The sequence below is a fragment of the Cryptomeria japonica genome, chromosome 8, assembly GCF_030272615.1.
Source record: "Cryptomeria japonica chromosome 8, Sugi_1.0, whole genome shotgun sequence".
Classification (NCBI taxonomy): Eukaryota; Viridiplantae; Streptophyta; class Pinopsida; order Cupressales; family Cupressaceae; genus Cryptomeria; species Cryptomeria japonica.
The window spans coordinates 398,512,198-398,538,485 of NC_081412.1; the positions used below are offsets into that span (position 1 = coordinate 398,512,198).

The 26,288-nt window shown below is 37.9% G+C and overlaps 1 protein-coding gene across 1 annotated transcript in view; it reads left to right on the plus strand.

Annotated features, from left to right (window-relative positions):
* Positions 1-26,288, plus strand: part of LOC131079441 (uncharacterized) — a 408,813-nt gene that overhangs the window by 118,807 nt on the left and 263,718 nt on the right. Inside the window, exons 6-8 of the mRNA XM_058017395.2 lie at positions 10,170-10,337; positions 10,536-10,577; positions 10,790-10,849. Coding sequence (XP_057873378.2) covers positions 10,170-10,337; positions 10,536-10,577; positions 10,790-10,849 — 270 coding nt within the window. The remainder of the gene's footprint in view (positions 1-10,169; positions 10,338-10,535; positions 10,578-10,789; positions 10,850-26,288) is intronic.

Here is a 26,288-nt window from a genome sequence, read left to right on the forward strand (position 1 = left end):
GAAGTGATTTGAAGTTGAAATGATTGAGAAGTGAGCTACAAACAAAAAATTCGCTCCTGACCCTTCCAAAGGGTCCAGAGCGAAAAACACTAAAACCATCTCATCCTCCAAATTTTGTGCTAAGTCAGGCCTAGACTAGGATGAGAAAAGCTATTTGGAATGCCTTGGAAAGATGTTTGACCTTCAAAAGTGTGAATTTTGAGCTAAAAGGTGAATTTCGCTCCTGACCCTTCCAGAGGGTCCAGGGCGAAATTCTTATAGGGCCTGTCCCTAGAAAGACTCTTGAACAAACTTAATTTTGATGTCTTCTTGTTGATGATTTAAGGTATAAAACGCTATGTTGAAATGAATTTATTATGTGTCCTTAATCATCTTTTTGTTTGTCTTGCAGTTAAAAGGGGACTAGGGCAAGACAAGGACGACCTTCTCCAGTCCGGCATCAACAAGGACGACCTTCTCTAGCCCAACATCATCAAGGATGGCCTTCTCCGGTCCAGCATCATCAGGGACGACCACTTCCAGTCTAGCATTCGAAGGAAAGGTACACCATCCATCCTGCACATCGAAGACAAAGGAAGTTAAAGCAAGGGTTCGTTGAAGAAGCAGATAGTTTCAGAAGAGTTAATTAAAGCTAGCTTCTCAGCAACATCAAATTGAATATCTACCAAGTTACAAGTGTTAGACAAGGTGGCATCCCAGTCATCACTCCTCCAGTCGGATTGGTCCACCTCAGCGTGTCCAGATTCAATGTACCTAACTCATGGGAGATGGCACAAACTTCGATGTACCTACCCGGGTTCTCCATTGGTCGAATATTCCAGAGAAGACATGTGTCCAAATAATGCAATTATTTCATTGGCCAGAATTGAGTTTGTTGTAACAAACCCTAATCAGGGTTTTTATTGTAAAATCTCGGCCATTGATCTCAAATTGATCTAGGCCATTGAATTGTATTGAGGGCGCTATATAAGCCCTGGCTCCTCATTTGTAAAGGCTAATAGTTAGTCAAGAGTTAGAAGGTGAATAGTTAGAAATAGTGAATAAGTCAGTTAATAGTATAGCAATTAGAGTAAATTAGGAGGACAAGGCAAGAAATTGTTGCCAATGATTGTAAACAAACTCCATTTTCATTGAAGTTATGGTGAAGTGTGTTGTTTCGTTGCAATATGCATGGTCTCTTGTTGAATCTTCATTTTAGATGATAGATAATTAAATTGAATGAAAGAAGTTGTTGAATGCACCTGTGTGGAATCCGTCTAATCCATACCACTAGCCTCTTACTGATTGTAAGTGCACCCTGCGTGGTCAACTGGCATAAAATGAGCTTAATCTCAAGTCGTTACATGTCTATTGTTCATGCATTAACTTGAATGATGATCAGTATCTGATTTGAATATATTTGAAGCATCCCCCAGAAGATCCCACGGAGTTGGTGTTGAATTGTTCAACTTGATGGTGAGACCCAGCCCAGTAGGACTCCACCTATTCGTTCATCCATCTTCTCGCATTCTAGGTAGTAGAGTAGACTTCCTGAACCCTGCATCTTTTGCCATTTGTTTGTCTTCCAGTTAGTAAATAGGACTTGTGATTCCAGCAAATCAGACGTTCAAGTCATCGAGTGTAAGTCTCCTTGTGATTCCAACAAAATCACATCATACCACAAAGAGCTTATCCACGAGTAGAGAACCTACATAACAGAACCTTGAAGCTTCTCCGATTGATCCTTCTGCGATATCTTCAGCATTCGGGAGCTTTATTCAAGAGAGGATAATGTACCTTTAGGTATTTTATTTTGTGTTTGGTCGTGTACAAAATACACATCAACAAACCCGAGGAAAACTCTGCCTCAAACCCTCCAATACCAGTCTGAACACAATGGCATCCAATGCAAGAGGAAAACGCCTCTAATAACCTCACATGAGCTTCCCAGAGAGAATGCACAAGCTGAAATAGGTAGCCGCCCCTACTAAAACTCCTCAATACTGCCAATATGTGCATTCCAGTACAAGTTCAACCTCTTCCTCTATCAATCTGAGTGCAAGAAAGAACAACTTCAATCACCAATTCCTTGTTGAGGTTTGAGTCCCAACAATCCAGACTTGAGGGTTTCGTCCCAAGCCACTAAATCACTCCACCAGAGCAATTTCAAGTTTCACAAGTTTGAAATGTCAAAAGATAATGAGAAATTAGGTCTCCATCTCCTTATATCCCCTTCCAAGTGCAAATCGAACCCTAAAGGGGAATTACACTTTGCACTTTAAACAAAATAAAATAAAATAACATTTTCCCAATTAAAGGCGTCCAGACTATAGGAAAAACACTACTTTATTAAAATGTCATAACTCATAGCACCAAAAAGCCTCCGGATAGTGAAAATAGTTTATAATAATTCGAGACCTTTCCAATGAGCTATCACACATAGGCGTACACGCCCAAATTATTCAGTTATCCCCTTATTACTTCGAAATGGCTATATAAATAGCCTTATTATATTTTATTTAATTACTAACTTAGGAAATATTAAAATATTTCCCTTTATGCTTCTGAAAGCCCAAATCAACCAAATAATCATGCAACTAACCATGTCACCTGTCTGTGACTGATACCGGACAAGATGGGTCAACTGGCAGTCCCTTCCCTAAAATCTAGGGATGCTCCTAGAAACTAGGGAACACACCCTGTCGTCCTGAAATTGAAACCATCTGAAAGGTCATGAATAACCTCACGACTGGCAATTGTCATGACCTAAAATTTAGGGATATCCCCTAAAATCTAGGAACTGCTCCAAACTGCCTATAAAGCCAAAATCTAGTCACTATATGCACTGAATGAGTCCCAATCAACCTCTGCTAGCCTACGAGACTCCAATGATAGGCCAACTTCTCCGTCTCTGATGTCCACTCTAGAAAGGGGACATGACATAGGGATTAAGTGTACAATTTTTTTAATTGAAATATATTTTATAAAAAGTTTTTTAGGGTTTCTTTTTCGTTTTTTTTTTTTCGTATCTTTTGCTTGTATATAGTGCATGGGTCGGCATGATGTATTTGCAAGTGCCATTTAACATCCTCCCTTTCTTCCTTTACGATAGGTTTCAAATTTCTCAATGGATGCTTACTACATGATTTATTGGTCAAAGCATAGAGCAGAGGGATTAGGCAATGTTCAAATATTTCTTTTCTATCTATTCCACTATCTCCTTTGACTTCCTCTTCCGCTTCAACACTATTGACTCCACCTTTGGTAGCCCTCAGATTTATTCTTTTCAATATGTTCTTCATATTATTTATTTTACTATGTTTTTTATATTTTTCAATATTATTTATTTATTTTATGTTTTGTTTTATTTATTTATAATATAAATATAATACGTTTTATTCATAGATAATAATAATTATATGATTAATATAAATTTATAATAAAAGTACATATTAATATTGTATAAAATATAGTATATGTGTGTAATGTCACCATTCTGGGGTTCTCTTGCATTGCAGTTGGCATTGATGTTCAAGGTGTGTGTTAGTGTTACCAGAGGAGTTATTTCATGTTTCTAGTGAGCTCAGATGGCCTAGAGGATTTATGTGCCACTTTTGGGGGTATTTTCCGACTTTTGGTGTGCTCTCCAAGAATCTTTGTGAGAGTGTCTATTTATGCTGGTTGACTTCAAAAGAGACTCTTTGTGCTGGTGTGTAATCTTTCCCGTTGACTTACACATTGATGCTCCCCTGGAAGGTATCCCAAATACCTTGGTAAATTTTGCTGGGCAGAAGGATATTGCCACCTGGTACTCCCTATAGTCAATAATTGATTTCAAGTCGATTGTATTGCACTATTGAATGTCTCGTAGGTAAGGTTCAGAGTCTTGCGAGTTGAAAAAGGGAACCTGGGTAACCTTGTCCACTTGCACATGTCAAAGTGCTACTTTCAGCATATGGTCACTCCTACATTCCATGCCACCATGTTCTACATTCATTTCCAGTGAGGCTTGTTGTGACCTAATCTCACAACCCCATTCCAAATGGGGACCCCCTACGTTTTAGGTCCTCTTAGTCTTTTGGGTTGTGGTTCTTTGGGTCTTTTTGCAGCAATCCTTTTAGTCTCCCCAGGTCTGCAAGGTTTTTGACAAATTATGATCAAGTCTGCAAGTAGCTCTTGAATTTGGTTCTACTAACCTGATAAGAGCTTCCTTTGTTGAACAAATTGCTGATTGGTGCAAGGGATTTCGTCCTAACACCCTGGATTGGAGGTTTTCGTCCCCAAACTTGCTCCAGAATTCTGCCCAAGTGCTGCAAACCTGCTGAAGATGAAGAATTCTCCAAAATCACCATAACATAATGCCAAAATGAGCCTCCAAAAGTTGTTTTATGGGCCTCAAACCCTAATTCGTTTTTAGGGTTCCCTTGCATTGTTTTTTAATTAAATTTTTTCTTTTCCTTATGCCTCCCTCAACCCCCTTAGGCTCCCTTATTAATAAAATTTTGGTTTTAAAAAACAACTTAACTCATGTCTCCTAGGCATCATGGCACAAGGGGGCCCCAACTTGTTACTTTATTATAATAATATAAAGTAACATTATTATTATTTATTTAGATCCATCTTAGGAAATATTAAATATTTCCCAAATAATTCATAAAATGCTTCTCGGGTCTTAGAACTGAAATTTGATTGAAGATACCGACTGAGGATGTTACTCCAATGCTGCAGGCAAGCTGGCAGCGATCCCCTTAAAAGTAGGAATCCCCCCTAGAAAGTAGGAAACTGTCTCCAAACATCTGGGAATGCTCAAAAACGATCCTTCTCTGCTCGGTGGCCCTCCGAGTGGTCAAGTAGTCAACCGTTAGTCCTCCCTAAAATATAGGAACCTGTTGACGTGTATTTTGTACACCATCATACACAGAATAAAATACCAATAGGCATCTTATCCTCTCTTGAGAAAATAGTCTCTAACTGCTGAAGATCTGCAAAAAGGATCAGTTAGATAGACTCCAAGGTTCTTTTAGTGGGGTCTCCACGTGTGGACAAGCTCCAGTGGTATGATGTGATTTGCTGGGATCACAAGGGGACTTACATGTGATGATTGAACTTCCGATCTGCTTTGCTGGACACAGGCTCTTACTGACTTAGATTTGAAAAATGAAAAAAGGATAAGGGCGAAGAGAGGATCTAATCTTAATACTAAGAATGTAGGAGCAATGACTTGATTTTTGATGAAACTCTAACTAGATCTTGTTTTGACATCAATGGAACATCTACACAAGACTAGTGCGATCTTCTAAGGGAAGCTTTATGATGTTCAAATCATCACCGCAGGCATAGATACCATCCAAGTTGATGCATATCAATGAAGAGGCAACAAATTGAAATTGAGCTTAGGCTGAATGATTCCAGTTGACTACGCAAGGCAAGTCTGCAATCAACAAACTGCTAGTAGTATGGATGTACGAATTCCACCATCAATCAATAACATTTCCTCCATTCATCTAATCATCTACCATCTAAGATTGAAGACTCAACAAGAAACCATGCAAATTGCAAGAAAACGACATATTTCACCATTACTTCAATGAAAATGGAGTTTGTTTACAATCAATGGCAACAATTTCTTGCCTTGTCCTCCTATTCTACTCTAATTGCTATTCTATCAACTATATTCTAACTCTTCCAACTATTTACATGCTATCTCTAACTTATTGCTAATTAGCCTTTACAAATGAAATGCCTGGGCTTATATAGTGCCCACAATACAATTTGATGGCTTAGATCAATTCAAGATCAATGGCCAAGATTTTACAATGAAAACCCTAATTAGGGTTTGTTACAACCATTACATAACATTTAATGCTTGACCAATGAAATAATTGTATTGCTTGGACACATGTCCTCTCTAGAAAAATCGATCAATGGATAGCCGGGGTAGGTACATCGGAGTTTGTGCCACCTTGTATGAGTTAAGTACATTGAATCTGGACATGCTGAGGTGGACCTCACTGATTGGAGACGTGATGACTAGGATGCCACCTCATCTGACACTTGTAACTTTGGTAAATATTCAACTTGATGTTGTTGAGAAGCTTGCTTTAATTAATTCATCTGGAATTATATGCTTCTTCAACGAGCCCTTGTTCTAACTCCTTGTGTCCTTGATGTGCAGGATGATGATGTACCTCGCCTTGGAACGTTGGATTGAAAGAGGTTGCCCATGTCCTTACTTGATCGTCCTGGCGAAGACCGTCCCGGCGAAGACCGTCCTGGATTCGGCTTGATTTTCCCTGAAGAGATCTCCATTTGATGCCTACACAACATTTCAAAATTAGGAACATGATTTTGCAACAAATAGCATAGATTAAATTAATTTTCAGGAAACTTCATAATAAATCCTTGAGTTATTATTTCCTAAAAAACAATTGGGCTAATACAATTCAAAATTCAAAATTCAAGCTTAAGGCAATGACGATCAAAATTCGAAATTAAAACAAGAGATCTTGCCATACCTCACTTAAGAGCTTAACTCTAAAATGCAAAATGAGGAAAATCGCCTAGGCAAAATTTGAAATTAGATGACTTTGACGTGATCTTCAATGTCCTTGGCAAGTTTGCCTAACTTGAAACTCGAACTCTTTTGATAATGCTTGCACCTTCCCTTTGAAATTCGCTCCTCCTCTTGAATGATACTTTCGCACTTCCTTTGTATACTCCAAATCGCATTTCTCCTTTGTCTTCCTCAAATCCCATGTAAGAGATGAAAATGATGATGTGAAAATGAAGATTTTCACCCTCCCTTTATAGCGCTCATACCTCTTACCACCATATAGGCCGACTTGTGTAAAAATAACGCAATTTAAATGATTTTTAAAACAAATAACAAAGGCCGACCTCTAAAATACCAAGCGCTCCCTTTTGATTTTTATTAAATTAATAATTAATTATTAAATGCCTTTATTTTTAATTAATAAATTTCGATTTTTTACAAAGGCAAAAATAATTAATAAATACATACCATGCGCTATTTAAATGCTTTTAATTAAATATCGATTTTTTTCTAGCATTTAAATAAATTCAAAAAATGTGTTTGAGCGCCAAATTTTGAAGATGAAGGATACATACCTCATCGCCTTGGTCCCTGACTGAGGGACAGGAGCGATCCATTACCTTGGTCATGATCCTTGCATATTTTATGTCCAAGGTCTTCATTTCTATGTTGAATTTGCCATTTTCCTTGGGATCTTCGAACTTGATTGACTTATCCTTGCGATTGAATGTCCTTTTGTGGTGATATCGCCCTGGTCCTTGTCCAAAGGACAGGAGCGATATGAGCTCTTTAGCATGTTTGACAATGTTCAAAACACTTGCATGTCATCTCAAAAAAAACCTTGGACCCCGTATGACCTTGTGAAGTCTTGACTTGGCATGGACTTGAAGCAAGATGAAGAGTCTTAAGTAAATCGCCCTGGTCCCTTGGAGAGGGACAGGAGCGATATAGTCCCTATGTTCAACTTGATGATCATTTTACGTTCGAAATCTTCGTGCATCACCTTTTAATCAAGCCATGGACCTTCTATGATCTTGCAAAACCTTGACCTCATGTAAATTTCGCACGAATTGGCCAATATATCCAATATCGCTCTGGTCCCTTGGAGAGGGACAGGAGCGAACTGGGTCTTAGAGTGCAAATCCTTTCATTGTGACGACCTTGGTAACTTGTGCTCGATTGAAAATGCCTTGAAACGTCCTTTGCCTCCTTGTTCCTGACTTGGATCGGTTTTGAACTTGAGTGAGAAGCAATATATTCACTGTATCGCCCTGGTCCCTTGGAGAGGGACAGGAGCGAACTTGTTCTTGTGGTCTTCATTTCACTTTGCTAGCTTCCAAATTTATATTCAACGGGTTCATAATGCGTCCTTCCATTCATCCATGCCTTGAAATCGTCTGTAACTTAGCAAGAAAATCATGTATAACAAAAATCGCTCTGGTCCCTTCCTGAGGGACAGGAGCGAACTGAGCATTTTGGGACCCTTGTTGACATTTTAAAATATTCAATTTATATTCACTGAGTTCATTTCACCGTCTTCCTTACCTTCAAACATAAACTTGACTTGATCTTTGCCCAGATCGTACCTTATGAAGAATTTCGCTCTGGTCCTTCAGTGAGGGACAGGAGCGAAATTGACCCTCTAGGCGAAAACTTCATCATTTCATTGTTTTTGATCAAGTCTGGATGTTCTATCATGCTCATTTCGTCCTTCACCATGCCTTTGATGTCTCGATTCGTCCAAACAAGGTCAGGAATGGCTCAACTAAGCATTTTCGCTCTGGACCCTTGGTGAGGGACACGAGCGATTTTGTAGCTCCGGTCCTTCACTGAGGGACAGGAGCGATTTTTCCCCTGGAGGCATTTCTGTGTTCATAAAAATCTTCAATTTATATTCAATGGAAAGATCTCGCCTTTCTCCATCACTTCCAATTCGTAATTCATCTTGACCCTGCAGGAATAGTAAAATATTTGAAAACGAGCTCCCGTCCTTCACTGAGGGACAGGGGCGATTTTGCTCCTACAGGCCAAAATAACATGATTTTACACATTTTAACACTTCACAAGGCGAAAACAAATCATTTGAAATGCCTAGGATCAAAAATCAAAAATGTCAAAATTTGGTCAAAAATATTCAATTGGACAAAAATTCACATTTCATCTTCAACACTTAGACAAATTTAAGCTCTGCATCAACATTCCAATTGAAAATTAGACCATTCTGGCGAATTTATTGCATTCAAAATTTGCATCCTAGAAAAGGAAACTCAAAAAGCTCTCAAAACGACTGGATTCTGGCCTGAAAAGACAAAAGTTAAAACCCTAGGGGTTGACCCTAAATCCAGACGAGTAACTGACTAACAAAACCCTAAAAAAGCAAAGCGAAAACGAACAAAACGAAAAAAAAACATGGGTCCCCATTTGCAATGGGGCGATGTGTGAAAACGTCACAACAGAACCCTCCTTAAGATTAGGAGATGGTCTCAAATCATCCAGAATGGTCTATAGACATCCTGAGACCAACTCTCAGTCATTCCCTAAAAAATAGAGACCCTCCTAAAAAATAGGAACTGCCTTTGAACATCCAAATGGCTTACAAAGCCCTTGCGCAACTCCACAAGCCTCAGTATGGGTTCCCTCTTCACTTCAGTAGCCTACGAGAACCATATGATAGGGCAATCCCTGCTCAACTTCCCGTCACCTAGGAAGGGGACATTACATTTTTGGTGTATGGGAGAGAATGGTCCTTCCCGTTTCTTGCATTGAGCTAGAAGAATTCTTGTTCATCAGAATTGAGTTGTGTGGGAAGGAGAAACATCTCTCCTCTTTGGTTTGGGTTAACCCAAGTGTCCTTTCTTTTTTGATTTGGTACCTTTAGGGGGAGAAGGGATGGTTGTCCCACCTTCCCAAGAAGTTACTTGTAGATGTGGGATGGGCAATGAAAGGTGGAAGGAAATTAAATGGTAGATGGTCATTCAATTTCCTCTATGTTATCAAGGGAAGGAAAAGAGTGGATGTGGTTGGGCAATAGAGATAGTGGCTGATTGTAGGCTTGGGGGAAGGGATGCCCACTCTCCTTAACACATGTGCAACTTAGGGGTTGGGGGGAGAAGGGAAAACCACCCCTTTTCTCCCTTATAACATTTTTCTCCTTGCTGAATTTATTCCCTAAAATATTTTGAATCAAAACTACAATTTTTTCAAATAGACAACTTGGATTGAATTTTTCCTTCCATGCCAAGTTTTAGAAAAATTCCAACATATGCTTGTCTAGTTCTCCTTTACGACAAAAAATGAATGTCAGAAGATTTATGTCTTCCCCACTTTTAGCTATGAGAATAAGGATGACATTGCTGTCTCTTAATTGTTTTGGAGTGTTAGTTTGTTATGCTAATATTTTACAATCTTGGTTACACACTCAGACAAATAGTGATGGTATACTATAGACTGATTTGTATTGGTTGTTGATGAGGCTTGGTGCCCTTGAGTTTAATTGACAGGTTCTAAGATTTAGATGTTAACCCTAACAGATTTTATACACCGTTTACAGTATTGTGCATCTGGTCGTAGAAGAACCTGTGAACTGTTTTGTAAACTTTTAGAGCAAGTTGATCATTTTTGTGCATCCATGTTACAGGTATTGGAAGAATGTTTAATGCTCTTGCAGACAGAATTGATGCCCGATCCTTCTTTTGGTCGTTCAAAGTATCGATCCTTATTAGTGGATACATTTTTCTACAAAGCTATCCTCTCTTTATGGCCCAAAAATTTCCTACCTGCCCGACTTTGTTCAGCAATTAAGAAGGTAAATATGCCTTGATTGTTATATATTTAGAGAATTTAAATTTTGTTTTAGGTTTATTTTTTTCTGGTTTGAGTTTATGATTTCTCTATATTATCAATATGGGTCTATCTTGTAGATCCATCTTCAAGGTACAGTATCTTATCTGTTTTCATTGTAAGCATTATAGTGTCTGAGATATAATTCATGGAATGTCTTTAGGAAATCCGAACAATTTCATCAGGATCCATCAGTTTTGATCAGGTGAGAACTTATATTTTCTGTAACACTCTACAAAGTCTTTTATGAGGTTTAACTATTTAAAGTAGTTGGTCTTGTACAATCTTTTCTTAGTCAAGAAAATTGAATTGATAGATTAAAACCCTAGTATGTTTCTTTTAGGTGGGATTGAAGGTAGACCGATCAAATTTTAAGAGACAGCAGACTGATATTTTGAAATTTTATTTCTTCCGCAGGGGGACCCATCAGAGTATCCAGTGTCACAGCCACTCCCAAAATTATCAGCTCAAGCACAGGTATTGATGCATTATCTTGAATTAGTCTTTCATTTAGCAGTTGGTAATGGATGCGACTTTTTGGCTTTTTTAGGGTTTATATGCCTTTCTTTGAATCAACTTCTGTTTGGCATAAACATTCTCTCGGTCAAATTATTATTTGTTGAAGATCTGACTGGGAACTATTTGAGAATTTGAATAATTATACTGACAGGATTTGATTCTACATGTAGCTATTGGTTCTAGTACTTTCATGAGCCTGGGATGTGTAATCAGTAAATATCAAAAGAAACATGAAAGCTCATTCTGCATTCAAGTGATATTTAAATGCATGGCATTATTCGGAGTTTCTTGAAATCAGAACAATATGATACAATTGTAGGTGGTAGTAGGTGTTGTTGAATAGCTTTGGTCGATATCCTTCAGGGCTGACAATATTTCTAATTTACCTAATTGGCCTATCGGCCTTAGACTAATTAAATGGTATCGTTAAAATTATGAAAGCAAATCACGATTAATATATATATCAAAATGTATTCATTCCTTATGTGCCGATTTATTCAAATTCCACCAACCTTAAGAGACGTGATTAATGTAACCAATGCTTAAACAATATAACCGATGCACTATTATAACGTGTTGATTGGAAGACGACCCTTGGAGGAGTTGCGTTGGTTAAAGTCACATCCAAATGGGTATATATATGAAGCTTTGTATCCCTCTCAAAATATATCGAAGAACACACTCACATAACAGTCCGTAGACATTCTGCAGATATTTGTTTTCTTCAGCAGTTTGTTGAGATTTTACAGCAGATAGAAGTCTATCTACAACAGGTTAAGCATCAACTAAGGAATTCTGATTCCTTATTGCAGATCGCATATTATTTATACGTATTGTTGTCATATATATATATAGCTTCAAGAGTGAAGCAAATTCTTTGTAAAGTACCTTGACATAATTAAGATAATAAAGTCATATTTCATTGCTAGGTTTTTCACCTTCAAGAGGAAGGTTTTCCCAGGGCAATATCTGTGCATTTGTGTGAATTATTGTGTTACCTAATCTGATCTTAAATCTTAACAGTAGGAACTGAGGGGTACTCATTTGGGTTATCATGGTATTCAGCCTGATTTTTTGATCAAAATGTATGAAATTCAACAGTACTCTTAGTGAAAATTTCAAAATTATACACCCATGTTGGAGGTACAAACATGCATTTTTAATTTATTTTGTATATGCCTGAAATATTTCTTTACTTCAACTATATGATGATTACAAGGACTTAGCTTTTACAAGGATTGACAAGTGCGATACCTTTTTGTGATTTGGTTTAAAGGTTTATTTATTACCATGACACTTTGTTGTACTGCACAAATACAAATACTGATTCTAAAGAGGAAAAATTAGGGAAATTTTGTAATGTCCCCTTTTCTAGGTGACATGAGATGAGCAGGGGTTGACCTACCATTCGAGTTCTTGTAGGTCAATGACATGGTTAGGGGACTCATTTTGAGGGTCATGGAGCTTTGCAGGGGCTCTGTGAGCCATTTTGGACCATCAGACGACAGTTCCTATTTTTTAGGGAGAAGTGGCAGTTGATTGAATGACCACTTGGGGAACCAAGGAGTAGAGAAGGATCCTTTTGAGCAGTTACAGGTGTTTGGAGCGAGGTTCCTACTTTTTAGGGCGATTCCCTACTTTTTAGGAGGTTGTGGTAGTTTCTATATTTGAGGTTCCACGGGACCATACCATGGTTTCAGTTTCAGGAAGATTGGGTGTGTTTCCTAGTTTCTAGGAGTATCCCTAGATTTTAGGGATGGGACTGCCAGTTGGCCCATCTTGTCCGACATCAGTCACAGACAGGTGACGAAGTTAGATTCATGTTTGGTTGGTTATTTTGGGCTATTATTGGATCTATGGAAATATTTTAATATATTTAAATATTTCCTAAGTTAGCGATTAAATAAATTAAAATAAGGCTATGTATATACCCATTTCGGAGTAATAAGGGGTTTTTGGCTTCATCTGGTTTGATATGCCTATGTGTTATAGCTCGTTGGAAAGGTCTTGAACTTTGCTACATGATTCTCACCTCCCGGAGTCGTTTTGGATGCTTGAAGCTATTTATTTGCAATAAAGTGATATTTTTCTATAGTTTGATGCCATAATTGGGAAAGTGTCACTTTAATTATAAAGCGCAAGCTTTATTATTCTTTAGGGTTCGACTTGCAAAGGGAAAGGAGTTATGAGGAGATGAAAACCTAATTGATAGCATCTTTGATCATTTTGAAACTTGCGAATTTGGGAATTGCCTCTGGAAGAGTGATTTTGGTTTGGGATGCAAACCCTAGGTCTGAGCTTGGTGGGACGTAGCCCTCAGCAGGAGTTGACAGTGGATTTATCCAGGATTGCATAGAGATTGTCAGAGGTAGAAGGCACATCTTCTTGTCCTGAAGATTCAGCGTGCATATTGGGGGTTTCAACAGGGCGGCTGGTCTATTTCAGCTGGCACGTGATTTGTAGCAGCTTCCACGCCTCCTTTGCAACCACGCCTTGTTTGTATGTTGGCTTGAAGGGTTGTATTCAGCTTATTTGGTCTTCCTTGTTCATTGCCAGTAATATTCCTCCATCTGGCATCAATCCAGATTGAGAACAACTCCAAATAAATGTATGGATTCTTGCTGAATACAAAACTAGGTTATTTGCCTAGTATGATTTGCAATATTTTCAGATTGCTTAAGTGTTCTTACATATGAACATTGTTTATTGTTTTATTTCACAGTTGTTGCTATTTATCAATTACTTTATTTATAACATCAAAACCCAAAAAGAAACAATCCCTTTCTGCAACTTTTGTCTATTCTATAGGATCACCGGAAAATTAAAAAAATATAGTATGTTTAATTAAGAATTTACAACAGCAATAGCAAAGGATCCATTTGGGATCTTTCAAATTGGTTGGCAGATATAACTCGTAAATCCTTTAGTGTCTTCCTCACAAGGTATGAAATTGTCTTAAAAGAAGAATGTTTTGGTGTCTCATAAATCCAAGTGATGGGAGAGGGGAATAAATTGGGAAATAAATCATTGTTTGTGGACACATAATTTGTAAAATCCTTTAGTGTCTTCCTTACAAGGTTAGCAACTATAAAAATGAGAATCATTAGTTTTGTATCTTCATAAAACCAAGCAATGGCAGAAAATAAACTGTATAGGTAGATGCTTGTTTACTACTTTGATTCGTCATGTGTTCCTAGTTGACATACCTGCAGTTTTGTACCCCTGTAAATAGGCTATTCAATGGGGTCATTCGTTTCGGGTTTCCCTTTGCTTGGTCACAACATATCATTCACCCCATTCATAAATTTGGGGATAGTTCCAACCTAAGTAATTATAGGAATATCATGATTGGGCATACATTTGTGAAACTCTAACACCTAGTAGGCACGCTACTTTTTGAGGAGCCAAAGGACATGAATTTGAGAGCCATGGGGCAACTTGGCTTTAGGAGAGATTTGTAGACTTCTGATCACATTTTCACATTTTGAGAGTGTAATGTCCCCATCCTAGTCATAGGCAGTGGTTTGAGGAGTTAGCCTATTTGTGGACCCTTGTAGGCTAATAGGGTATGGATAAGGGGGTCAGTGAAGCAGTATCTTGAGGAGTGGTCAGTCTATTTGTTCTAGTTCAGTGTTGAGTTCAGTTCTGGTCTTTATTTCATTAATTTTTGACATCATATGAGGATTTCCTATTATTTAAGGAAAAAGTGCTAAAAATAGACATGGTCCTATTTTCATTGGCATGGCGAACTATGACCTCAGCTTCTGACGGATTCAGTTTCTGAGCAATAATGAGGGAGATATGAATTTTTTAGTGGTTCTCGTAGGCAACTAATGTTTTAATGAAATATTAAAATCAAATCATAAAGTGCATCACGTAAATTTATTTAACTGAAAATTTATTATCTCTTAAGTTGGGCGTCCCTTATAGGGTTAAGTTGGGAACCCTAAAAGCAAGTTATTATTTTTAAAACCCTAAAAGCTAAAATCGCACCATTTGGGTATTTAGGCGGCCAAGATGAAATTAGACCTCATTATGTCATGTCCCTATGCTAATTGTACATAATATGTTTGCATATATGTATTTAAATTTCTGATATTCATTTAATACTTATGTTGCTACTCAGAAAAAAGTTCAAACCTTATTGTGTTAGATTAATTAGTGAATATTAATTAATATGAAATCATAAGTATTGCGTTGATCATTAACAGTTATTGTTGAATTTAAATTAATATACTTATCATACCTATAATTATTAATGTAAATATTGCATAGGATGTGTAATAAATATAATATTAAATAAATGCACTGGGTATGCGTCTGAAGAGAGACACAACCAAAACAAATACAAACAAAAGGGCAGCGAACTATAAAGTAATCACATCTCTTCTAAAAAGAGACGTGACCCTCAGTTTGACCCGCCACATACTATAAGACAAACACATCAAAGGGGGAAAAGGGATCAGGGAGGAATAGATGGAAAGGAAATCGACTACAGCCAGGTGACCAATTGCCAGGTATGCCATCATACTTAGATTCTAAAGGATATGAAATTATTGGTACGTTAAAATCGTAGCCCTACAAATACGTCTATAGAATGATATTTCTGTCGATGTTTAAACCAATTTCCAAACTGTATAAAATATACTCATCACGGTGAACTTTAAGCGATTCTAACAGATCTTATAATTCTGATTAAAAGACTAAAAATAAGCATCTTTTACAACTTGCACCAGTATAATAAATAACGTAATGATAAAGTCTGAACAAAGAACACAATAACATCATATGTAATAACTTATCATTATATGGCTGCTCTTTGAGAGGAGGGGGATCCGTAGTGGGGTCGATTGCCCACCTAAATAGCCCACCTACTGTGTGAAGATGAACCAGTAGGCCAGGAGGGCAAGTGACCGCTCCTGGGTTTGGGTCTGGCATGATGAACCACCATTACCATCCATCGTCCTTTGGAAAGATGCAGGTCATTTATAAGATAAAGTATAAATCTGTTTGGGAGAATAATTAGGAGACTGAAAAATGTGATTACCCCACTCAATTCTCAATGCGTTAAAGTGAATTGAGTATGAACAATAAACTGATGTTTACTAATTCTGGAATGACAATTGTTCAATATTATTTCTGTTTCTTGTATTTGTAATCGATGTATTTTGTGGATACTTTCGTACGACTTCCGCTATGTTAATTAATACAAATATAGTCTTTTATGATGAATAATTAAATTCAGTTGTTCCGTAAACCTAATTCCCGATTGTATGTCCTAGTTTCTGACCTGTCTCCTTATAATTTCTGCCAGGCAAACTTATCAATAATAGTAATCTAAGAAGGGGACATCACAAGTGGTATCAGAGCTTACTTTCCTGCCATCCTGTAGGAATTATTAAATGCATAGACGGGGTAATAAGATGGGTGATCAATTAAGTAGTGAGTTCCGAACATTCATGGAGCAGAGTGAGAAAACCAATCAATTGATCTTACAAACACTCCAAAACCTAAGCAACAATAATAATAACAACGCAAGATTTACTCAAAATAATGGAAGGGACACCAACTCCCATCATCCTGAAAATAATCAAAGTAATAACAGTGCTAACCCTAGGCCCACCAAACCCAATTTTTTACCCAGTATTGAACCGGGGGAAGAAGAAGCTAATTCACCCTTGGTTGATGTGGATGAGGTACTAAGAGCCTATTCAAATTTAGATCCTGAACTCAAAGCAAATGTATCTTTCAGGGATTATCATGAAGCTAAGCTAAAATCCATTCCCCAAGTAAAAAGAAAAAGATTCAGTGACAAGGACCTTAGGGAGAGAATAAGCAAAATTACCATTCCCAACTTTGATGGCTCGGGAAAAATTTCAGCCAGGTCATGGGTTGAAAAACTCGACACTTACTTGTCCCTCAGCCCAATGACGGAAGAGAATGCAATCAAATTTGCAGTTCTAAATCTTGCGGGGGCCGCCCATGATTGGTGGCACCATGGTCTCATAACCTTAGGCCACCAAAATATCACCTCCTATGAAGAGTTTACTCAGAAAATTATCAAAAGGTTTGATCAAAAGCACCCACAGTCCTATTTTAAAGAACTGGCTCACCTAAAACATGAGGGGACAGTGGAAGAGTATGCCACCGAGTATAAAAAATTAGCAGTGATGGTACCTGAAGTTTCACAAGAGAGACTTACTTACCTCTTTGTGGATGGACTAAAAGACTCAATCTGTAGTGCGGTGAGTGCCATGGAGCCCGACAACCTAGAAGAAAATATTTTAAAGGCAAGGAAATTTGACACCCCCTCATCAAAGGAGAAATCAAAAACCTTTCCATCAAATACTCAACCAAAATATCCGCATAAGGGGGACAAATAGAAGAAAGAGCACCACCATACAAATCCGTGCCAGTATTGTAAAGCACCCTGGGAGAGGGGTCACGTGTGTAATGAATATCAAAAACAACAGGAGGAGCTTAAAAGGAAACGATTATGTTTCAAATGTAAGGAACCATGGGAAAGAAAACATCAATGCAAAAACATGCAACCACATTGTTTGGAAAGAGAATTGAACGAGGAAGTAGAAGAAAGCCCAACTAAAAAGGCAAGATATGATAGTGTTGAACAGGTCACCCTTGCTACCATCTCTCGGGATTCTGAGCATAAACCACTTAGACTGAAAGGCATGCTTAAGGGACAAAGGGTAATTGCTTTGGTTGATAGTGGGGCATCCCACAATTTTATCAGCAAGGAGCTAACAAACAGAAGAAAACTAAAAACTCAAGGATTTGAGGGATTCAATGTGGCATTAGCAAATGGGTCCATAGCCCCTTGCAACACCCATATTCCACAATTAGAGATCAAAGTGGGGGACCATACAATCAAAGGAAATTTCTATGTGGTAACACTTGATAATGATGTCATTTTAGGTATGCCATGGATTCATTCCCTAGGCAGATTTGCTATGGATCTTCCGAATATGGAAGTTTGTTTTAAGCACAAGGGTAAGGAGGTTACACTCAAGGGAATACCTAACAGAGCAGCTAAGTTGGTTAATTGTAAGAAAATGAGTAAAATTCTCAAGCATGGTCAAGGAGAATGGATTGCTAGATGCATGGTCTTGGACCATTCAGTTCCCAATGATAAGACCATCCACATTGACATTCAACCCATCCTAAGGAAACACAAAAGAGTGTTTGAAGATATTCCACCAGGCCTACCTCCCAGCCGAGGGTTTGAGCATACGATTGAGTTGGAGGAAGGGGCAAAACCGGTTATTACTACCCCCTATAGACACCCCCATAAATTCAAGGAGGAAATTGAGAAGACCATCAAAGAATTGATGGAGATGGGACACATTCGGCCCAGCTCGAGTCCATTCGCGTCATCGGTGGTCCTAGTGAAAAAGAAGGATGGAACAATGAGAATGTGTGTTGACTACCGAGCACTAAACAAAAAGACTATAAAATATAGATACCCAATCCCAAGAATCGATGAACTATTGGATGAACTTCATGGGGCCAAATATTTCTCAAAAATTGACCTGAGGTCAGGGTATCATCAAATCAGAATGAGGAAAGAAGATGTTCCCAAAACAGCTTTCAGATGTCATTACGGCCATTTTGAATTTCTAGTTTTACCGTTTGGCCTTACCAACGCACCGGCCACATTCCAATCATGTATGAACCATATTTTCTGCAAACACCTCCGAACTTGTTTACTTGTATTCTTTGATGACCTCCTAATCTACAGCAAAACATGGGAGGAACACCTCCAACACATTGATGACATACTGAGTGTCCTCAAATCAGAATCTTTGTTTGCTAAGGCTTCTAAGTGTGAATTTGGCTTGGAAGAGATTCTTTACCTTGACACAAAATCAACTCTCAGGGAGTTAGTGTGGATGTAGAGAAAATCAAAGCCATAAGAGAATGGCCAAAACCAAAGACCTTGACCTAGTTAAGGGGCTTTGTAGGATTGTGCAGTTATTACAGGCGGTTTGTCCAGGGGTTTTCAAAAATAGCAGCCCCCCTCACAGATTTGACTAAGAAGGGAGCTTTCATGTGGAATGATATAGCACAACAAGCCTTCGAAAAACTAAAGGAGGCAATGAGTTCATGTCCAGTCCTTGCCATTCCCAATTTTACACGACCCTTTGAACTACAATGTGATGCTTCAGGTGATGGAATAGGGGCCGTACTCATGCAAGACAAGCACCCTATAGCCTTTGAAAGTCATAAGCTGACAGAGGGAGAAAAACATTACTCCATCTACGATAAGGAAATGTTGGCTATTATGCATGCATTTGCAAAATTCAGACAATACTTAGTGGGTGGCAAATTTAATGTAAAGACAGATCACAATAGTCTTAGATTTTTTATGAATCAGAAGGACCTTAATGAACACCAACAGAAGTGGGTAAGAAAGATTCAGGCATATGATTTTGATATAGAATAGTGAAAGGAACAAATAATGTGGTAGCGGATGCCTTGTCCCAATGGTCTTATGTAAACACTCACTTGTATTGAGGGAGATTGGAAGACTCAAATCACAACAGAATATACCAAGGATCCTTTAGCCACTGAAATAATGGAAGGGAATTTACCAAATGAGGATTACAAGGTAGTGGAGGAATTGATTCTATATAAGGAGAGGATTTTTCTTATACCTAGCTCCAAATTCAAGAATACCATTCTGAAGGAATATCATGATAACCCCATGGCTGGACATCAGGGGTACTATAAAACTTACAAACAAATAAGAGAGAAGTTTTCATGGAAAGGACTCAAAAAAGATGTTCTTAAATATGTTCAGGAATGTATGACTTGTTAGAAAAATAAAATTGAACAGACACATCCGGCAGGACTATTACAACCTCTACCCATTCCTGATAAAAAATGGGAAAGTATTTCCATGGATTTTATCACAGGCCTACCTAAGGTGCAGGGCAAAGATTGTATCTATGTTGTAATGGATTGCCTCACCAAATATGCTCACTTCTTTGCGAGGTCCATAAAGCATACCAGGTGGCGGAAGTTTTCTTCAATGAAGTGTTTCGATTACATGGACTACCAAAGAACATTGTTAGTGATAGGGATAGCCGTTTCCTTAGCCAGTTTTGGTAGGAATTGTTCAGATTAGCAGGAACAAACCTTACTCCCAGCACCAGCTATCACCCACAGACTGATGGGCAGACAAAAATAGTAAATAAGTGGTTGGAAGGATATTTGAGAAATTATGTTACGAACCAGCAGAATGCTTGGATTAAGTGGCTACACTTGGGAGAGTATTGCTACAATACAACTCACCACATGTCTATTGGTATGAGTCCCTTTAAGGCTCTCTATGGGTATGATGCCATGACTTTTGGAGGAGTAGCCATACAAGAAAGCAAAGTGCCAGGTGCTAAAGATTTTATGCAACGAAATATTGACATTCTGAATTCTCTCAAAGATAACTTATATCACGCGTAGAATCAGCAAAAGATGTATGCTGACCGGCATAGAGAGGAAAGAACCTTTGTGGAAGGAGACTGGGTCTTTTTAAGGCTTCAGTCTTATAGACAGTCATCATTGAAGTCTAATGGTGCGGAAAAGCTAAAACCCCGATTTTATGGACCTTACAAGGTATTACAGAAAATAGGGGAAGTGGCCTATGAGATAGAGCTTCCAGAGAACAGTTGGATCCATTCCATAACACCTTTCATGTATCTCGACTCAAAAAGGTCTTGCGGCAGCATATTGTTCCTTGCTCAGAATTGCCACCTCTAGATGATGAGGGTAAACTGTTTCTGGAACCAGAGACCATACTGAATATGAGAGAAAAGAGACTGAGGAATAAAACTATTCCGGAATTCCCAGTGAAATGGAAAGGATTGCCTAAAGAAGATGCTACTTGGGAAGGAGAGGAAATATTTAATCATCCCCAACTCAAATTGCTTGAGGGCAAGCAAATTCGGGAGGGGAGGACTGTCATGTCCCTATGCTAATTGTACATAATATGTTTGCATATATGTATTTAAATTTCTGATATTCATTTAATACTTATGTCGCTACTCAGAAAACAGTTCAAACCTTATTGTGTTAGATTAATTAGTGAATATTAATTAATATGAAATCATAAGTATTGCGTTGATCATTAACAATTATTGTTGAATTTAAATTAATATACTTAACATACATATAATTATTAATGTAAATATTGCGTAGGATGTGTAATAAATATAATATTAAATAAATGCACTGGGTATGCGTCTGAAGAGAGACACGACCAAAACAAATACAAACAAAAGGGCAACGAACTATAAAGTAATCATGTCTCTTCTAAAAAGAGACGTGACCCTCAGTTTGACCCGCCACATACTATAAGACAAACACATCAAAGGGGGACAAGGGATCAGGGAGGAATAGATGGAAAGGAAATCGACTACAGCCAGGAGACCGACTGCCAGGTATGCCATCATACTCAGATTCTAAAGGATATGAAATTATTGGTACGTTAAAGTCGTAGCCCTACAAATACGTCTGTAGAATGATATTTCTGTCGATGTTTAAACCAATTTCCAAACTGTATAAAATATACTCCATCATGGTGAACTTTAAGCGATTCTAACAGATCTTATAATTTTGATTAAAAGACTAAAAATAAGCATCTTTTACAACTTGCACCAGTATGATAAATAAGGTAATGATAAAGTGTAAACAAAGAACACAATAACATCATATGTAATAACTTATCATTATATGGCTGCTCTTTGAGAGGAGGGGGATCTGTAGTGGGGTCGATTGCCCACCTAAATCGCCCACCTACTGTGTGAAGATGAACCAGTAGGCCAGGAGGGCAAGTGACCGCTCCTGGGTTTGGGTCTGGCATGATGAACCACCATTACCATCCATCGTCCTTTGCAAAGATGCAGGTCATTTATAAGATAAAGTATAAATCTGTTTGGGAGAATAATTAGGAGACTGAATCTATGTGATTACCCCACTCAATTCTCAATGCATTAAAGTGAATTGAGTATGAACAATAAACTGATGTTTACTAATTTTGGAATGGCAATTGTTCAATATTATTTCTATTTCTTGTATTTGTAATCGATGTATTTTGTGGATACTTTCGTACGACTTCCGCTGTGTTAATTAATACAAATATAGTCTTTTATGATGAATAATTAAATTCAGTTGTTCCGTAAACCTAATTCCCGATTGTATGTCCTAGTTTCTGACCCGTCTCCTTATAATTTCTGCCAGGCAAACTTATCAGTAATAGTAATCTAAGAAGGGGACATCACACTTTAATTGGATATTGAACATTTGACATTTCTTCTGAGCACTTGGCTATGGTAGCTAGGGTTTGGACCTATTTTGGAGATCATGCATTCTTCAGAATTTAGTAGCTTTGAAATTGTGAAAGATGAATCGAATTGTTGCAGCTTGATTGGCTTCATTCAGAAGTCAAATTTAATCAAATTGGGGCAGATTTGGCTTCTTACAAGGCAAATTTGTGGTAGGTTTTCTATTTGGTGTTATTGCTGATAATATTCTGTGGTTTGGAAGTCTCGTTCCAAAACACACAACTTGCTCATTTATTGGTGCCATCTTCGTACTGTTTGGGCGTCTTATTATTAAATAAGAGTAGATCTGAATTGTTTCTAGAATAAAAATTAGAACTTTGTAAGTTGCTGGTTTGAATCTTTTAATTTCAATAAATTGGCTAAGGACCTACGGGTATGCTTCTAAACTCTCCAATTTCTTGTTTCAGTTGATTAATATCATGTATTCTTTCTATATGTATTGAAAATTAAAGAAACCCCCTTCTGCAACTTCTGTCTATTTCTGTAAGACCATCTCTAATAATCAAAAACACAAAAAAATATTAAATTACAGCAGATTGAAGAATTTAACCAGCAAGTGTTCATCACAGTGGTATCAGAGCTTTGATCCTGCCATCTTGGAGGGTTAGGGGATTTCATATGCATCACCAACAGTTTGGGCATCACAGGTTTTATACACGTAGGAGATTTGGTTTACAAGGAAATCAATATCAATTTGGCCAGACTCCATTTGAAAATATGGGTGACAGGAATGTAGAAGCTAACAGGAATGAAGAAGCTAACAATAACAGGACATAGAATGATGACAACGAGGCAAGGGAGGTCATGAGAGGTATAGCAAATGGACAACAACAGGTAGCAACAGTGTTGCAACAATTGACTACCGCCATACAACAACTTTCCATACCTAAGGGTAATGATCTGAATCAAGAAGAGAATGGCAGTATTGCTGGTCACTCTAGAGCTCGTGTGACTAACACACGCACATTTGACAGATCCACATTTCCCACTTTTGTTAGAGCTGAACCTGAAGATGAGGTTGATTCCAAAGGTGGAGATGATGTGGTTTTTGGTGACAATATCATGGCAATGTATGATGAGTGGGATAGGTTACCGCAGAGAGTTAAGGATCACCTTAACTTTGACAAGTTTATTAGTCAGAAGAGAGATCATAACAGGAATTGGAATAATAGAAAACCTTGGAACAAAACTAATGATCTCAAATATGCAATCAACAAGCTCACACTTTCTACTTTTGATGGCAGCGGTAGAGTTATAGCCAGAGCTTGGATTAGCAAGTTGGATACTTTCTTGACCCTACGTCCTATGTCAGAAAAAGATGCTATTATGTTTGCAGCTTTGCATTTGGATGGGGTAGCCCATGATTGGTGGCACCATGGGATGGTGACTTTGCATTATGACCTTATTACTACATACCAAGAATTCACTGACAGATTGGTTGAGCGTTTTGATAAAAGAGATCCAGAGTTGTATTTCAAGGATTTAGCTCAGTTGAAACAATTGTGCAGCTTGGAATCTTACATTAGTGAATTTCAGAAGCTTTCGGTTATGGTAACTAACATCTCAGAGAGAAGGGTGGTTATTTTGTTTGTTGAAGGTCTTTATGAGCCTATGAAGGGTTGGATTAAGGCTTTTGATCCCCTTACCTTGCAAGAAGCTATGAGGAAGGTATGTAGCATGTAGTAAGTTCACTCCAAACAACTCAAAACTGTCCTCATCATTTAATGACAACAAGTCTGATCCAAAAAAATCAGAAAATGTGGATCAAGGGAAGAAGTTTGCAGCACCTTTGGATAGGGAAATACTTAATGACTTGCGTAGAAGGAAGTTGTGTTTTCATTGTAAGGGCCCTTATGATCAAAACCATGATTGTCCCCTCAAGCCTAAGGGTCAAAATAGGCATATGGAATGGTTTTATGATGGAGAAAACATGACTGATAACACATACCAACAAGCTGATCAAGATGATTCAGAGACTAAAAATTCAGAGAAGGGAGTTGAAAAAGAAGGAGAATTTGATCTACGGGAAGCTCATATGTCTAGCATGCAAGGAGAAGCTTCTTTTAGGTTGTGTGGACTCTTGGTTGGTCAAAGAGTAATTTCTCTACTTGATACAGGTGCAACTCATAATTTTATAGATGCACGGTTGGTGGAGAAATATGAGATTCAAACTCAAGAGTTTGAAGGCATAAGGGTGAAAGTTGCTGATGGTAATGTGCTGATTGTGATAGAATGATTTCAGACTTACCCATGAAACTCAATAATTATGAATTCAAAGCTGTTTTTATGTGGTTAACATGGGAAACATGGATGTGGTCCTTTGTAATGTCCCCTTCTCTACAGTAATTAGTTATGTTGGCTATTAGCCTAGTTCGGAGGCCCGTAGGCTTGTCGGGGGCAGAAATTAGGGTTTCCTATTTTCTAGGAGGATTCTTGGTGTTTTCAGGGGCTATATGTGGGAGTTTGACAGTTTGGATTCTAGATTCCTTCTGGGTTTTCAGAGGCCTTTAGGATGGTTCAACATGCATCTGCATCGAGTGACTTTTACAAGACTTACTATTTTTAGTAAGTGCGACAACTGCTCAGAATGTGGTTAAAATCACTTTGGAAACACTTACTATTTTTAGCAGTATGCTATTTTTAGTAAGTACTATTTTTAGAAGGATGTCACCAGGCTTGTTCAGATGGCTATTTCTGGCAGGTCAGTTTGAGCAGTTGTGGTGCTATTCTTGGCAAGGGTTCCTCAGCTCAGTTCAGTGACTATTTTTGGCATGGCAATTTTCTCAACTTGTTTCCCCATATCCTTGGAGCTTGTTTTGACAGGTTCAGTTTTTGATGAAAAATGGTGTTTTAAATTAAATTATAACTTAAGGCAAAGGTTGGACGATTTATTTAAAAGGGGTTGCTTAAGTTATATTGATATATTAGTCTTTTCCTTAATTATATATTGAGTGATTTATTGTTGAGGAAAAATACTTTATAAAGTGAAATATTAATACGGCAAGATGGACGCCTTATGGAGAAATAAGTTAATTTTATAATATATTTCACTTATCTACCTTGGATGCCACATTATGATTTTATTGTCATTTTTATAAAGAATATTTGCTCCTATGGGAAGGTCGATTTGGAGAAAGGAGAAATGAAATGTAATTTCAAAATAATGTGAAGTGAACGTGCATTTGGATTTGGCGTTCATTTGGAGGGAATGTGAATTTGAATTTGAGCCCTCAAAATCTATAAATGAGAGTGTTGGGCTTCTCATTTGGTATCTCAAACAATTTACACTGTTATGTTGTCGGATTGACTCCAGACAATCTTCGAGGGTGAATACCTCCTAGGGCTCTTGACAGACTTCGAGTGTGAGACATCACTCCTAGCTGTGATTGGATCTTTTGAATGTGTGGTTCGATTTTAGTGTGCATTTTCAGATTTTCAGTGTGGTGTGGATTTCAGTGTTGCTGGTTTTTGGTGTGGCTGTAGCACGTTTTAGCTCATAACTCTTAGTTCGTGTGTCAAATCATTCTGGGTAGTGGCTCGTTCTCTTCCTATGCCATAGGGGATCAAGTTTGTAAGTTTGTAGAGCTTAATGTTGAGTATTTATTTTTTAAATGCAAATCGTAGTTCTTTCCTAGTCGTACTATGCTGGGCTGCCTAGGAATGCGTGTATAAATTCATTTGGGGGTTCTGGGTGCAGTTTGTTGGTTCTAATCTCATTGCCTGTCTTTTATCTCTCATTTGCATCTGTTTGGGGGTAATTTCGTTGAGTGGGAATAGAGTTACGAGCATTTTTGTGAGTTTCTAAGCTGCTGGTCTGTGTGTTTCCAGCGCATGGGTTGCATATCAAAATCTGAAAAATTGTTAGTTTGGAGTGTTTCCTTGTGTGGAGTTGGTTTTAGAGTGTGTGGGTTCTTTGGAGTGTGTTTAGAGATAAGTTGAGTGTGTGGGGAGTGATTTAGAAGTGTTTGTGAAGATTTTAATGTTGCTGGTCTATATTTCCAGCCTACTGTTCATTCATATCAGATTTAGTTTTTTGGGGT